At 36.4% G+C, this 17714-nt stretch overlaps 1 protein-coding gene across 1 annotated transcript; it reads left to right on the top strand.

Annotated features, from left to right (window-relative positions):
* The first annotated feature begins 1340 nt into the window (after nucleotides 1-1340).
* LOC130013307 (hemagglutinin/amebocyte aggregation factor-like) lies at nucleotides 1341-9094 on the top strand. Its single transcript, XM_056102089.1, has 6 exons — nucleotides 1341-1592; nucleotides 2242-2302; nucleotides 3738-3939; nucleotides 4588-4722; nucleotides 8263-8380; nucleotides 9055-9094. The coding sequence occupies exons 2-6, from the start codon at nucleotides 2294-2296 to the stop codon at nucleotides 9092-9094; spliced, it is 504 nt and encodes a 167-aa protein (XP_055958064.1). The 5' UTR covers nucleotides 1341-1592; nucleotides 2242-2293.
* Nucleotides 9095-17714: the final 8620 nt, after the last annotated feature.

Here is a 17714-nt window from a genome sequence, read left to right as displayed (position 1 = left end):
CAGCGTGACGTCTTTAATTAAGTTTACAGGGTCGCACGCTAAAAGATGGTTAATATTTTCACTTCCGTTGTCGTTTATAATGTCATCATTTTCTGCAGTTCTACCGTTAAAATCACCAACTAGGCACACATATTTAACATTATTAGATAAGGACATATACTCTCGTTCTATTTCTTCGAAAGCTTCGGGTGACGAGTATTTGGAATTAGCAGGGGGGGGGGGGGGGTATATATAATAAAATCAATCAACTTTGCTTTACTCGATATTTTATCCTTAAAAAGAGCTGCTATTCCTCCTGATTTCCTTTTCGCAAGTTAACGTCGGTGTTTAATAAAGAGTTTGTACCCTTCTAAGTAGATATCATCCGCTTCGTCAGTTTTTGTTTCAACAAAACATATGATATCATTTTTGGTGATTTCATTGTTAAACTCCGGATAGTTTAGTTTAGTTGAGAGTCCGCACACATTCACGTAAAATAAGCTTAATGATTTCTTAGTTGCGGTGTATCCGTGTATCACCTGATTATTATCGACTGTTAATATTCGTTGTTCCCCAGGGTTGTCCTATTCGCCCCCAAATGCCCCCAAGACTGGTTGTTTTAAACTTGTGACTTCCATATCCAAGTGGTTAGTTCTGCGTGGATGTAGCGTATCTCGGCGCGGATATTCGTCTTCATGGATGTTAGTATCTGGGTCAAATAATTCCCCTCCAATAAACAGCTTGTCAACTTTCAATACGGCTTTTTTATTCATTCGTTTCGCGGCTTTAAAATGTGGGTATAATGCCTTTCGTCTATCATTTATTTCTTTCGGAAATTATTCGTTTACACCATAGGGTTTACCTTTCAATGTTTTTGGGGCCTCGTATCTAACTAAATCCCTATCTTTTGAAAAAACGAAATTGGCTATTATTGGCCCTGTTTTTATTGGGTTGTTGTTTACCAATCCGCTGCACTCTGTTAAATTTCAAATCTTTTTGAATTCCCATTACAGTATGTAAGACGTTGTTTAATTCCGTCTCTGTATTTTCGTCGGTCATTTCCACAATTCCAGTAAATATGAGATTGTTACTCATCGAGCGCATTTGCAAGTCAATCTGAGTGTTTCTCATCTCAGTCACATTTGTGTTAAGCCGGCTGAGTTCAGTTCGAGTGAATTCATTTCGCGTCTGTAAAATATTTGTTGTCACCTTCAAGTCCTTCACATTTAACTTCATATCATTCAATTCCTGTCTATTTATTTCAAATTGTCCGTTTATGAAATCGAGGCCTTTATCCATTTCGTCAACTCGTTCTTCAACTTCTTTCATATCACCATTCATACTATCGACTTTTGTTTCAACAGAGGCTAGGCGCCGTTCAACAGAGTCCAGTTTATTTAGTTTGATACTAAGTTCGTCTATTTTATTTGTTAACACATCTAACTTTGAATTAAAATCGTTTCCGATCACCGGGGGTGACATATAACCTACAAACTGTCCCTGTGGGCCCGGTGGCCCATATTGACATTGTTGATAACCTGCTAGTGGCGTAGAGTGAAGTTGGTATTGTTGTGAAGAGTTAAGTGAGTTGTTATTCAATAAACTCATTCTAGGTATTGTAAAGTTTTCAGTCTCATTCGCCTGTATTTTACAATGGCTTTCATCACTTACGTTTTTTTCCTTTAGCTTTCCTTTTTCTTTTCTTCTTTTCTTTTGGGGAACTCATATGCACATATTAGTATTATCCATTTAGAACTTTTTTTTCCAACTTATAAGCAAGTTTACAATATAATAAGTCACGGTTGGCTGGTTACTGGACAACACGCTAAAACGTCCTCTCACCTCAGTAAGAAGCCTTATTAATGAAATAAAACTTAAACAGGTGTTAATTTCACTCTGATTTACAGTTAGTTAGTTTTCATGATAAAAATCACATTACTTGAAAATAAAAGTTAATCATACAAATATCAAATCATGCTAATTTACAATAAAAGTGTTTTAACGTTAAACGGACCGAGGTTTTATAGTTATTGGTGTTTTATATATTGGGATCTAGATAATTAAGCATAAAAATTAATAGGTTAGAATTTTAATATTAATGATATATTGAATACATTAACAGGTATTTTATTGAAAATATATTAAATTTGTCGAGATTATTAAAAAATATTAAACAGTTTTATTGTGTTATGAACAAAGGTTAAGAATTAATGTCAAAATGGAGGTACGTATATAAACTGTTTGTGAATTTGAATAATTCAGTATCCTGAGAGAAGTTTGAATTGAAGTTAAGACTATCAACTGATCGATCAATATGGAAAGTGTAAGTATCATTAGTTGTAATTCATTATTTTGATGGGTTTGATTGTTGACTGCTTTAGATTATTGTAGGTCTGGTTGTTGATGGTGTTAGATTGCTGTAGGTGTGATTGTTGGTTGAGTTGGATTCCTGTACGTGTCGTTGTTTATTGTGTTAGATTCTTGAAGCCGGTATATTTAAAATGTGATTAGAATTGCTCTAGATGTGATTGTTAGTTGAGTTAGATTGTTGTTGGCGTTATATTGAAAGCTGCGTTATGTAAGAGCTAAATCTGTCTAATGCATTTCTTTTGTTTGGCCTCAAATCTTACATAAATCAGTAATTAGACACTTTATCACTCTCTAGACCATCGGATAGTTTTGATATTTTACGGATTTAAACACGATTGCAATGTAATTAAAAATAGATAATCGCAACTTTGTTTATTATCGTAACAGCGTTTGTAATGGCAATCTAAAATGTTCTTCAGACGGTCATAACTCCTCTCCGAATGAAGTAATGTGACTGACATTTTCAACTTATTCCGTTTTCATTATCTATTTAATAACTTTTATAGGGATCAGTGCCAGATCTTTATCTAAATATTACATAATGGATCTTTAAACTTTTCTCGATGATGCATTTAGCTTTATATATCGTATTCAGCTAATTGATATTCGCGAAGATCATGACTGTTTACTCAAATCAGATGATTTTTCACAAGATACCGTTATACGCCATTGGTAGAATCTTATTTCTGTATCATCTCATGAGAAATGTAAAACTGTTACACAACTTGATATATTACCCTCAGATTGACGAACTGGGTTGATGAGATTGACTGTGTAACAGTTTAACATTTCACATGTGATGTAGAAATATTTGTTTAGTACGGACTCGCTTTTCACCCCCTTTGATGGTTTCTAAATGATTATCTCTGATTGTGTGCGGGGGGGGGGGGTAGTACGTGCGCGCTGTATCATAAGGACTGTGATTGAGTCAACTGGCGTGGTATCGATGCTCCGGTTGTACGTGACAAGGAGTAAGGTCGCCTGTCCAACTTCGTGGGTTTTCTCCGGGTCCTCCGGTTTTCTCCTACTGCTAAAGACCGCTACGCGCAAGCGAATTATTGAAATAAAATTAAAACCATGTTATTCCCGAAATGACCTAGTTTGTGTTGAGTTGAGTGGACGTTGTTAGCACATGTGTGCTTTGTATTTGTAGATAAAGATATTGTTGTTAGATAACACGTGTGTATTTTGTAAATGTAGGTAAAGATATTGCTGTTAGATAACACGTGTGTATATTGTATCTGTTGGTAAAGATATTGTTGTTAGATAACACGTGTGTATTTTGTTTGTGTAGGTAAAGATATTGTTGTTAGATAACACGTGTGTATATTGTATCTGTAAGTAAAGATATTGTTGTTAGATAAGACGTGTGTATTTTGTATTTGAAGGTAAAGATATTGTTTGTGCTGTGTTTAATATTAGAATGCTGCAACTGCTGGGTAAATAAGTTTGACGAGCCAGTATGGTATGAATGTCCAGCCGGGGAACAGCTTAGTTCAATAACCAGTGAACATGATAATCATTTCGAGGACAGACAATGGGACTTCACGTGCGCCCATTTGGCCCCATTGGGCTTATGTTCTTGGCATAGTAAGTCCTCTTCTTCAATTCCACAGCTTTCTATTTTAGATAAATCAAGGGGAGCGATGGTGGCTAAGTGGGTAAGGCGCTGGCTCGCTAGCTTGGAGGTCGCGTGATCGATCCCTGTATTGGCCGAGAAAGTTCTTCGGGATTTTCCGACGTGGTTTCCCCGTGTTAGTGGTGCAGGACGGATGGCCTGACAAGGACAGCTGTCTAGTCGTTCGGATGGGACGAAAAACCGCGATCCCGTGTACACATTGGCGTGCACGTAAAAGATCCCTTCGATATCAGAGTAGGCCATAGTGTCGCTGCCCAGGCAAAATGTTCCTCATATCACACTGTATAACGTATGCTCGTAGGACGTTAAAACCCATTTCTTTTCATTTTAGATAAATCTCTCTCTCTCACACTCCCTCTTGTTATCCGCGTGTACACTAATAATACAAGCCTTTGTTCCCGTTTCTGTAGTCACAGTTACCTCCTTTGTTGGCATGGGCAAGTTTATAAAGAATTGACATCAAACACCATCTTGTTGATGTTTGCAGTTATATCGGAGAACCTTGATTATCAAACGTTAAGTATTTCTTCAATGAAATTTAGATAGACTTGATTATCTAAAGTTACATTTTCTACAGTTATATAATATTGTTATTTCAGATAATATTAATCAGCATGACGGAGTAATGGATTTTAAATGTCCAGATTCGGGTGCAATAACTGGTATCAAAAGTGTCCATGACAACAACAAAGAGGATAGGATTTACCACATCGAATGCTGTGCAATGTCCAACAGTACGTATTTCCAAAGGATTATCAAACTCAGTACAACCAAGGGCACCACGGTGGCTAAGTGGGTAAGACGCTGGCTCGCTAGCCTGGAGGTCGGGTATTCGATCCCTGCATTGGCCGAGAAAGTTCATCCCGATTTTCCGGCGTGGTTTCCCCTTGTCAGTGATGCAGGTCGGAGGGCCTGACAAGGACAGCTGTCTAGTCGTTCGGATGGGACGAAAAACCGAGGTCCCGTGTACACATTGGCTTGCACGAAATACATCCCTTGGCAGTTGGAATTCGATATAAGAGTAGGCCGTAGCGCCGATTCACGGGCAAAATTTCCCTCATAGCACACTGTATGGCGTATGCCCGTCTTCATTAGCCCAGGTTAGGAGCAGAACAGTTGGACGTTAAACCACATTTCATTTCATTTCAGTACAACCAAAATATTGAACAGAGAGAGAGAAATGGGGTTAAACGTCCACTCGACACAAACTAGGTCATTTCGGAACTAACATGGTTTAATTTTATTTCAATAATTCGCTTGCGCGTAGGGGTCTTAAGCAGTGGGAGGAAACCGGAGGACCCGGAGAAAACCCACCAGGCTGGACAGGCGACCCTACTCCTTATCACGTACAACCGGGGATTCGAAACCACGCCAGTTGACTCAATGACAGACCTTATGATACAGCACGCACGTGCTAACCATTCGACGATCCAACCCCCCAAATACTGAACAACATTACAACAACATTTTGTTATGTGCCCTAGATAGTTGGGTTTTTTTTTTTTGTAAAACAGTCGTCACAACGTTGGTTTGGGTGTCTGAGTGCATAAACGCATTAGATCACACGGTCTACCAATTAGTAAGGTCGTCTGTCTAGTTGAGTTCCTCTGTGTCCCCCAGTTTTCCCCCTCCCATCACAACGTATGCTATTATCATGTCACATGACCGATCAGTGACAGCTAAAAGTTTTCTATTCATCTAGATATTATTGGCAACCTTATCACTAGGCTAGTATATCACTGATATTGCGTTATAACTAAGACACGTGGTGATTAAATCGCAACAACAACAAAAAACTAGAACTGCGATGCAGTAATGACGGGTTTCACCGGTGCCACGTTACCCTTGAACTTATGTCACTTCAGTGCCACGTTACCCTTGAACTTATGTCACTTCCGGTACCAGTGAAACCATTAAACCTATTTCTACACAAGCATTGCACACGTGTTATAAAATGAACGCAGAATCAACCAAATCCAGCAATATCAATTCCATTTATACATTTTATACCATGTGTTACATATTTCAAAAAGGTTATCCTGAAAAATTTTTTGCCGCTAAGTTAGTTGACTTTCTATTGGGAAATTCAAATGCGAAAAAAGTGATCTTGACAAAATTGGTTATTTCTCGACAAGGTAAGGCGCTAGAAGCAATTTATGGACATTTATATATTCGTATTGATCCAATCTATATGTCCATTTGAATCAAATAAATAATGTTAAATGAGTAATAAATATAACTCATTTAAAAAAACATGTTTGTTTTGAAGGCTAAAAATACAGTTTTTGCCAACATGACATTACTTCCGGGGATAATGATAAATTAGTTCTATGAAATCATAAATGGCATCACATGGTGAAAATTTTATAAAAATCAAATAATAATTGACACTTTTATAGACTAAAACCCTTGAAAAGTGACTTGTAGAAAATTGTCTATTTCTCTGCAACCATACAAGTTAGAAACCAATTTGGGATATCTGCATGATCGCATGGGGTCATTCTATTTGTTGATTGGAATCAAATATCATAATTTAAAACCATTACAAATCAGACTCATTTGAATAAAATACAGTTTTTGCCCAAATGACGTCATTTCAGGTGACAGTGAAGATGATAAATTGGTTTTACCTAATCAAAATTGGCATTAGGTATCAAATGGTAAAAAAAAAATTGAAATTCGAATAATAATTGACTCCTTTACAGGCAAAATATCGTAAAAAGTGACGCATACATTATTACCTATTTCTGGGCAACTGCTCATATTACAATCTAATTTTCACATACATTCGCTTCGTATGGATTAATGCTACAGGTTTATGAGCGTTGTTAAGAAATAGTTTAAAATATAAAAAGCTTGAATACAATGTAAATAGCTCATTTTTACCTTTTTTCACTTGTAAATCAAAATGGCACAAATACAAAACCGAAATTTAAATAAATAAGCCTGACATATTTATCTTGATCTTTTAGATTTGTAAACATTAATATTTGCATTTGAAAAGGCCTTTCGATTGTCAAAATTGAAGTTTTGGGCAAAATTATTTCATTTTCGGTGCTGACCGAAAATTTTATTTGTATAAAAATGTTGAGAATTCGCACAACAGGGCATATGAACTTTTCTTTTATACAAATCAGGCAATAAATATTTAACTTAGAATCCATAAACTGAAATTAAAATGCGAAAAATCTTAAAAAGTGATCCTGACAAAATTCGTTATTTCTCGGTATGGGAAGGTATTAGAAGCACTTCGTTGATATCTATATGATCGCATTGATTAATACTATTTGTCCATTGGAATCAAATATCATAATTTTATACGAATAATGAATATCACTTACTTCAAACAAATATTTGGTTTAGAGGCTAAAAATACAGTTTTTGGCCAAATACATTACTTCCGGTGATAATGAAAATCTTAAATTACTTGTATGAAATTGTAAATGGCATTAGGTATCACATAGTGAAGATTTTACGAAAATCGAATAATAATTAACACTTTTAAGGACCAAAAACCTTGAAAAGTGACCTGTTGAAAAATCGCCTATTTCTCCGCCACTGAACAAGTTAGAAACCATTTTTTGATATCTTTATGATCGTATAGGTTCATTGTATTTGTTGATGGAAATCAAATATCAACATTTTAAACAAATAACAAATAGGACTCATTTCAATAAATTATTTGTTTCGAAGGCTATAAATAGAGTTTTTGCCCAAATTCCACCATTTCCGGTGACACTTAAAAAATATTAAAATTGTTTGAACTAGTCACAATTGACTTTACGCTTCAAATGGTGTCAATGTTATGAAAATCCAATAATAATTGACTCTTTTACAGGCAAAATAGAGTAAAAGGTGACTCATGCAAAATTGTCTCGCTACACCTTGACAACCGTCGCGGGAGAGATGAAGGCCGAAATCTAGTAATTTTGTATCACTAATACCAATACCAAAGTTGCGATACCAACTTTAGAGAGCCGTATTCCAGAGCTCTGGTTAATATTTATTATCAAAGATACATTATGTAAGATTTAGATAAAAATTTTGCCATAAAAGTTTAAAAATAGATAATTCAAAATTAATATATTGAATACTTCATTCAAATTATTTTATTCAACAATTGGACGAATAAAGTCAGCCATTCGCCATTCAGTGGGTCGTGAGGATAATTTTACGAAAAACAATCCTTGATGTGTTCGACAATTGTTGAATAAACCACATAATGATGACATATTGTACTGGTACTTTAACCATTTATACCATTTCTATTTCAGCTCCTAATGTATGCAAATTGACAGATTATGCAAACGAATTCGATGGCCTCCTTGATTACAAAATTCCAACTAATAAATACCTAAATGGGATATACAGTGTGCACCAAAATTTTCAAGAGTAAATACTATCTCATAATATTAATTGTCTCAAAATATCTAACAATATCGGTACCCATACTGTGTTTATATATCTTATGTATATAGTACTGATACTATGTTCATACCTTATGTTACTAATATGTTCATACCTTATATATAGTACTGATGCTATGTTCATACCTTATATACGGTACTGATACTATGTTCATACCTTATATACGGTACTGATACTATGTTCATATCTTATGGTACTGATACTATGTTCATACCTTATATATAGTACTGATACTATGTTTATACCTTATATATGGTACTGATACTATATTCATACCTTATATACGGTACTGACACTATGTTTATACCGTATATATGGTACTGATACTATGTTCATACCTTATGGTACTGATACTATGTTCATACCTTATATATGGTACTGATACCATGTTCATACCTTATATATAGTACCGATACTATGTCCATACCTTATATATGGTACTGAGACTATGTTCATACCTTATATATGGTACTGATAGTATGTTTATACATGGTACTAATACTATGTTTATATATCTTATATTATATGGTATTGTGACTATGTACTGAGAATACCAGGTGGACCATGCCCTTTAATACCAGGTGGACCACCTCCTTTAAATACCAGTGATAATGATCGTGTTTTTTGTTTGTTTTCAGAGATCGACGTTTTAAATTCAATGAATGCGACCTTTCGTAAATGATGATTTACATGCGCAAGACTCTCTTTAAGAGATTGATAAATAAAAATGCATTTTAGATTTGTTGTTGTTTTATTTGTTATCATGGTTCAGTATGGGAATATGGGAATCGTATAATGTGATATAACGTTAGTATGTGAATCGTATAATGTGATTACACTATTTTGTCTATACCGTTTTTTTAGGACTTCGAATTTTGTCTAATGGTTTGGATTCTTCGTACTTGGTTTTATTTTAATTATATTATATGGTATTGAGACTATGTATTGAGAATACCAGGTGGACAATGCCCTTTAATACCAGATGGACCAGATACTTTAAAAAGTATTAAGTATTGTCTCAATTATCTGTTAGGTTTGTGAAGTTTTATAATAGATATACGGTGTACGGTGTTATATGGTGTTCTGGAAATGCACTGCCCCGTGGACGACTCCCGGTACTAATAAATATTGACTAGAGACATATATAAAGAGGGCATAGACAACGATTGTCTTCATTGTTATATATTTGTCTTGTTCTAATGTTGATCTTTTGAACTTAAATATTGGGTAACAAAATGGCGACAAGGCTAGCAGTTGGGCAGACTCTATCTATATATACTCAGCCAAATTAAAAACTTGACACTCGGGATTTTTGGGACTAGATTTTTAATATTTGGTTTAAGGCAACTATTTTAGTGTTATGTTGTGCACAGACGACCTTGACATCAACAGAAAACAAGAATACGTCTCACGAAAATCCTTGACATTGATAACGTTCGTGATGTCACAGTACCCCCCAAAATGAAATTCACAGACTTGGAGAACAATGGGAATAAAGTGTTTAGTAACGGTTGTGGCCTCCTCTAGCGTCTCGTACTGCCACACAACGTCTTCTCATGGATCTCAGAACATTAGTAAACACTACCCGAGGAAGACGTCGCCACTGCTCAGCAAGAGCATGTTGAAGGTCCTGCAACATCAGTGGTGGATTCACGTGATGACGAACACGTCGACCCAGTTCGTCCCAGATGTGTTCAATAGGATTAAGGTCGGGGCTAAGCGACGGCCAATCCAGGACTTGGACACCGGCATTTCTTAAAAACTTCTGGGTAGCAATTGCTGTATGGGGTCGAGCATTGTCTTGTTGAAACGTTAGTCCAGGCCTATGTCTCTGCATAAATGGAAGAAGAACAGGTAGCAAAATCTGATCCCTGTACTGGACAGCATTTAAGTTTCCTTGGACAACAACAAGAGGAGAACGTCCATGTGCACAAAAAGAACCCCAAACCATGACGCTGCCGCCACCAAATCGGTCAACTTCTCTGACGCATACATGAGCGTAACGTTCACGTCGTCTGCGGTACACTCGGACCCTGCCATCGGCAAATCTCAAAGTGAATCGTCACTAAGGACAACCGAATTCCACTGTCTTTGAGTAAATCTTATGTGTCTTGTGGCCCACACAAATCGGTTACGGCGATGAAGAGGTGTCAATATTGGTCCATTATAGGGCCTCCGAGCTCGAAGACCAGCAGCCTGCAAGCGATTTCGAACAGTTTGTGCAGTTACCCTTCCACCAAACATCTCTCTACTTGTGGAGGTTGCAGTGACAAATCTGTTTCTAAGATCAGTAGCGGATTATCAGTGAGGCTGATGAGGCTGCAGCCTCAGGCCCAAAGGTTTTGTAAAAAAAAATTTTTTTAGACTTGTCTGATACGATTAAAAACGCATAGACAATGAATGTTAGGGGTGGGGTTTAGGCCCAGCGGGAATCAACATAGGCCCTTACCCGAAATTAATTAGGCCCACGCCATTTTAAATAGGCCCTATTATTTGGAGATCTGATCTTATTTGTTAAACGTAGGCCTATAATGTACGTTAAATCCCTGTAAGTTTTCGGTTATGTCTTATATCCACGTGACGTCATTTATGGGCATATAAAGTTATATTACCAATAGCAAACGACTTTGGCTTAAGAAAAAACATCTAGCAAAAGATCTTGCGCTAGTTTCGATGTAAACACCCAATCATGAGGAAATATTATCCTTGAAAATAGGTGTATGTACAGTTGGTTTCCGGTGACGTTTCTGCTGTCAAAGCATTTTGTACGACAAATTTTAATAGTTATAACTAATATTTTAATAATATTATAACCTCAGTAACGAATCCCGTTTTTTATGTTAGCAACTACCTTGGCTCTAACTTTAAAAACTAAATAGGCCCTCCAGCAACTGCCGCCTCAGGCCTTGGTGGAGCTTAATCCGCCACTGTCTAAGATGACGTAATCGTATTGCTTGATCTTCCTGGAGTGACGTCACATGTGGCGCTGCCGCCCTTGGGCGGTCTGCAATAGTTCCAGTTTGAAGCACTCTCATTCTAAGATTAATTATTGTCTGGCGTGAACAATTAAAGGCTCTTGCAACAGTGACCACAGACTGACCAGCATAGAGCCTACCTATAGCACGTAGACGTTCTACATTTGAAAGGCGCGGCATTTTCTAACAAAGATGAAAATAACAATTTTAATTTGTTTTTCCAGTTCAAGTTACGTGTGCGTGTTCAGTTTAAGCAAACTTGCATCGATTGACCTCACGAGTTTGTGTTTGCACGTGTTTTTCAGGTTTTTCATATTTATATGCTCAAAAGTCACGTTACAATTTTATGAAACTAAAGGCTTCTCACTACTTACTATCGTTAGAAACACTTTAAAATTTATTTGACTTACCAGAAAAACAAATTTGTTGAAATTCATCAGTGTCAAGTTTTTAATTTGGCTGAGTATATGTATTTGGTTATAGACTTCGATTTAAGATAGCAAAGCCACTCGATAGACAGCAAACTTGGGACTTAGGGCGAACAATGTCTAAATATGGTCTATATCGTCCGGGAGATTCGCAATTCCTTCTACGACATGGATTTGAAAACGCGAGTTCATTTTGAGAACAAGATGGCCCTCCTCTATAACTTGCCATGTCGAGGATTCGTATGGACATAACCACATCTACACTCATATTTTCCATAATATTCGAAATTAAAAACAAGAATTATAATTCAACATTCATCCATTTCAATCAATATTTTTCTGGTTATCTTATTGTTTCAATATGGGATCCTAATATGCAATATTTAACACGCAATTAATATTTTATAATCAGTCCACGAGTCGTGTATTCTATGGTTTCAGGTGTCTAATTGTCGTGCAATGTACACAGTTTCCGTTAGTTTTCACTGACACTCTGTATTTTATATTTGTCTTGTTCTGAGGTTCTACTGATGTTAACTATTGGGTAACAACATGACAATCAGGACTGCAATTGACCAGACTCTATTTATATATGGCTCTGGTATGGACATCAAAGCCAATCGGTAGACGGCAACCCTGAGAGTTAGTCTAATACTTTCTTAAAATGCTATATATTGTCAGGGAAACCACAATTTCTTCTTCTGCGACGCGGATTTAAAAACGCAAGAACAAGACATCATGTCGTGGGATGGGAAGGCAATATGCATAACGGCTGGCTTACTGAAAAAACGTCACATAAATTGCCATTAAAGTTTATCTAACGACCATTCCAAATAAATATTCATAATGCAGTTATTATATCATTTTAATATTTGAATAAATCACATTAAAAATTGGTCCAAGATGAATCTCAATCGAGTGAAATTTGATAGTTATTGTTTTTATTTATATTGGAATCTAAATAAAGATGCATTGTATAGGTCGGGATTTACCAAACGGCATAGAGCACTATTGACATTGGGCGCACGGTTACCTGGGCCCTACCGAAACTAATTTGTCAGGCAGCGTATTGCGGCTAAATCTATTTGTTAAAGCCAGCTCAATTTTCATAAAAATCGCTGAGATGTAAATAAGGTTAGGTCACGTGATTGTTGGCGAAATTATGGGCTATGGTTACGTTAAGCATTAGGACTAGGTCTAGGGTTAGGTTTAATAATTTTGGGGGAAAGGTTAAGTCTCCACCTAAGCACTGACCTAGGATGATGAAAAATTGTTTCGTGATATTTCCTAGTTTTTTTAAAAATACATGCAAGATTTACATACTTTAGTTGGTTTCGCTGTTTTTGGTGGTGGTGGTGGTGCTGATGGTCTTCCTTCGATGTCGCTTGTGGTATTCTGGTATTTTGGTTTCTGAAGAAAAAAGAATAAATTTGAGGCTCTCGGGTGAGAGCTACATTAGTGTGTTTCGTACTCAGGATTGGATTTTCTAAAAGTGATTTTTTTCCCATATCCCGGGGTAAGGGCTAGGGATTCTTATAACTTGTTTCAAGTGTATAGCGGGTAATTCATTCTATAATATATTCATAATAATAAATATAGGACCCGGGGATATGCCAGGGGGTGGAGGCGGACTAGTGATTGAATCAAGTGGCTTGTTTTGATTGCCCGCTTGTACGTGACAAGGTGTAGAGTCGCCTGTTCAGCCTCGTGAGTTTTCTACGGGTCCCCCGGTTTCATCCCACCTCTGAAGATCCCTACGGGCAAGCGAATTACTGAAATAAAATTAAAACATTTTTAGTCCCGAACTCACCTAGTTTGTACCGAGTGGACGTTAAACCACCCCTCTCTCTGTAGCCCTATTCATTTCTACGAGTCGCTTATTAGATGCGGAAAGGCACGCTACAGAAATCTCCCCACATCCAACGTGTGACGCATACCGTCTCATCTGCTACATATTATAATAGCCCTGTGATCGTTTAGTATTGTCTCTGGTTATTTTTGTAATTCTTTACTCTAGGACCCCACTTTAAATATTGTGTATATATGTTTGTCCCAGCCGTTACAACGTTTCTCTGAATGTCACGCTGACAGCTCACGTTGTGAATTTGCATGTAACTCCGTTTATTCAATTTATGATTACGCACAGGAATAACAATATCACAATTTGTTTCTACATTTTTATGTCAAGCGCTGGATACACGTACAGGTTACAAGCAAAGATTACAATTAACGTCATTCTCCCTATCTCTCCACCCTAACCAACTTGGTAGGGCAAGTCTACTGATAGAACAGGCTACACCTTCCTCTATTAAAATCTGTCTAGTGTCTAAATGATGTCTACAGAAACTTCTTTATAAAGAGGATGCGTGCATGAGTCATGTATTGATCCCCGGGAAATTGACCAGGTACTTCATTTTTTTGACTGATCAGTTAAACAGAAGCTACCCTGAATTCCAACACAGTGTACTTATATGGATTGGGCACCCTGGAGGACGGGTGTTCCCGTTTCTGACACAGGGGTTTGTCATATTTGGACTACCAGACTATTATATCACTGTCCGGTTTTAGTCTACCAGACATATCCTTTTTAGCTTAGTTCACGTTGTCACTGGTACTAGCTTACGACTTTAATACATTAAACAGATCATCTTTTAGAGAACTTAAATGATCTCTACGGTATAAAGGCCCTATAGTACTACATAACCCCCCTCCCCTCTCTCTCTCTCTCTCTCTCTCTCTCTCTCTCTCTCTCATTAAAATTAATAATTCATGGAATACGATAACGGATTTCTGTTTTACAGATGATTTGAAATTATCGAGTTTAATAATATTAAACTCGTTTTAATTGCTTTATGACATTTTAATGTTGCAATGAACTTGCCTATATAGACTGTTTGTGAATTTGAATAATTCAGACTGGTGAGAGAAGTTTGAATAGAAAACAAGTCTATCAACAGATTGATCAATATGGAAAGTGTAAGTATCATTAGTTGTAATTCACTATTTTGATGGGTGTGATTGTTGATGGTGTTAGATTGTTGTAGGTGTGATTGTTGACTGCGTTAGATTGCTGTAGGTTGTGATTGTTGACTGCGTTAGATTGTTGTAGGTTGTGATTGTTGACTGCTATAGGTGTAGATTGCTATAGGTGTGATTGTTAACTGCTTTAGATTCCTGTAGGTGTGATTGTTTATTGTGTTAGATTCTTGAAGCTGTTGTATTTAAAATGTGACTAGAACTGTTCACAAGAAGATATGTGTAATTCATTATGTATGTCATATCATTGTAAAAATCACGAAGAACAAATCTATTCAGATTAGAATATTTTTCACAAGCTCCCGTTAACTCATTGAAAACCTTTATAGGCTATAAATGTTTATTACTCGTACAGGAACTCACGCCGGTATGACGTTTGAATTTCGATGAAAATTAGGCGGAAAGACCATTGTCCAGGCAAAATACTGAATGATATACGCCCGACTTCATTAGTTTAAGCCAGGGCCCAGTTCAGTTTACCGTTTTATATGAAGACTGTACAATTAATCATTTAAAACTAAAATAAGATAGATATAAATTATTTATGTTATAATTATACTCATATTAATAGATGGCTAAAATAATATTCATTCTGTGTAGGTAAAGATATTGTTGTTAGATAACACGCGTATGTTTTGTATCTGTAGGTAAAGATATTGTTGTTAGATATCGCGTGTGTATTTTGTATTTGTAGGTAAAGATATTGTTGGTGTGGTGTTTAATATTGAAATGCGGTAACTGCTGGGTAAATGAATTTGATGGGCCAATATTGTATGAATGTCTTCCCGGACAAGAACTTGCTCAAATATCCAGCGAACATGCTAATTATTACGAGGACAGACAGTGGAATTTCCAGTGCGCCAACACGGGTGTTTTGACACCATCGAGTTCATGTCTTTGGTATAGTAAGTGATTTCAATCCACATATTTATATAATTAGACATTTAGAAGGTAAACACAACTACATTATTGAAAAATATAAGTTATCATAAACGCAGAGGTTTGTATTAAAGAATTGCAAGCTTGGACATAATGACGTAATAACATAATCCAATCTTTATGGCCAAGACAGCGATTTGTCGACCATTGAACCAATAACGGTCGCCGTAACACCTGTTTAAATCTATTAATATGACTGTTAAACTACCAACGACTTTCATGTTCTTATTTACTAATTTCATTCATCAAATAATATGCAGTGGTAGATAGACTTTCAAACAAAGCTCACAAACTACTTTCTAATCTAGTCCATTGCTTTGTAAATTAATCACTTTGTTAGGTTTTCACACAGTAATATGTCTTGATCAATGATTATATGGAGTCCATGTTTCTATGGAAATCCATGAAACGGGTCCAGTGGTTAAGGGATGTGACGCGATATGAGTTAAAGGTTAACGGGCACGATTGAAATCCATCAACACACCCTCGCAGTTGTAGTTATTATCATTTTTATTTTATTTCAGTCAATGTTAACAAATACGACAAAACAATGAACTTTAAATGTCCATCAGGTGGTGCAATAACCGGTATCAGGAGTTACAGCAGCTCGGAAAATGATAGGAGATTCGACGTCAAATGCTGTAAGGTGACCAAACGTACGTATCAGTAGAAAATATTTTCACTATTTTATCAATTAAAGAACGGGATTCCAGAGCGATGTTTAGATGTAATCTATTGTATGTAAACCGGTGATTAGAAGAACTGGGGTTTACCGTCCCTGTTGTCGATACCACCTGGTCTAATAAAATGTGTTATTATGCTATTCCAAATACCAAGGAATCCGTTTTGTCGTCCTAATCCGAATGATCAAACGTAATGCCCGTCTTCATTAGCCCAGTTTAGGAGCAGAACAGCAGGACGTTAAACCCCATTTCATTTCATTTCTTTCTTGGGCTCGAGCGCGAGACACTCATCACCTTATTTACTGATCCACCTGGGCTCCAACAAAGATAAGAATAAACAAAACTTTAACCAGATCTCCCACGATATGAGACAATGGCTACAGTACCGTTCACAGCGACACAAAATAGCACCAGATTTAAGCAATTGTCAGCACGAATAATAGACCGGTGAGCTACGTGTTACGCTGACGTTTCGTGAACGATCAAAAGTTCACCAGAGAATGATGACAATAAGAGATGTAGGCTAGACCCTCGCTGTGGGCGACACTTAATCTGGTGTGTTTGAAAATATTTTTTTACCGATAGAATGATGATATACGATGTTTTTAACCAGTTAGTGTATATAATTTACATTTCAGCGTCTAATTCATGTAAATTTACAAATTATGTAAATTCTTATGATGGCAATTTGGAGTATTATATTCCATCCCAGAAATACCTAAATGGGATATACAGCGTCTTCAGTAGATATCATAGGTAAGTACTATCTTATCTCACAATATTATTACCTCACCATTTTAATTATCTCACAATATTATAATGGATCAGTCCTTGTCATTATGTTTTCTGTTTGTTTTCAGAGATCGACGTTATAAATTCAATGAATGTGATCTTCCGAAATGATGACTTAAAATAAAAATTGATCAATAAAAATGCATTTTAGATTTGTTGTTGTTTTATTTGTTATCGTGGTTCAGTACAGAGGTAGTATGGGAATCGACGAAAGGAAAGAGCAACAAAAGAGGCCCATTACTGATAAATAATGAAGGCATGATCCGGAATTTAAAAACAATAGTATTAAATATTGTCTCATGTATCTGTTAGCGTGGGAACTCTTATAATACAAATAAGGTGATACATGGTGTTCTGGAAATACACTGCCCCGTGGACGACTTCCGATACTATATATGTATCTGGTATAGACTTCGATTTAAGATAGCAAAGCCACTCGGTAGAC

This window comes from Patella vulgata, chromosome 1, assembly GCF_932274485.2.
Source record: "Patella vulgata chromosome 1, xgPatVulg1.2, whole genome shotgun sequence".
Lineage (NCBI taxonomy): Eukaryota > Metazoa > Mollusca > Gastropoda > Patellidae > Patella > Patella vulgata.
This window is presented reverse-complemented; position numbering and strand designations above follow the sequence as displayed.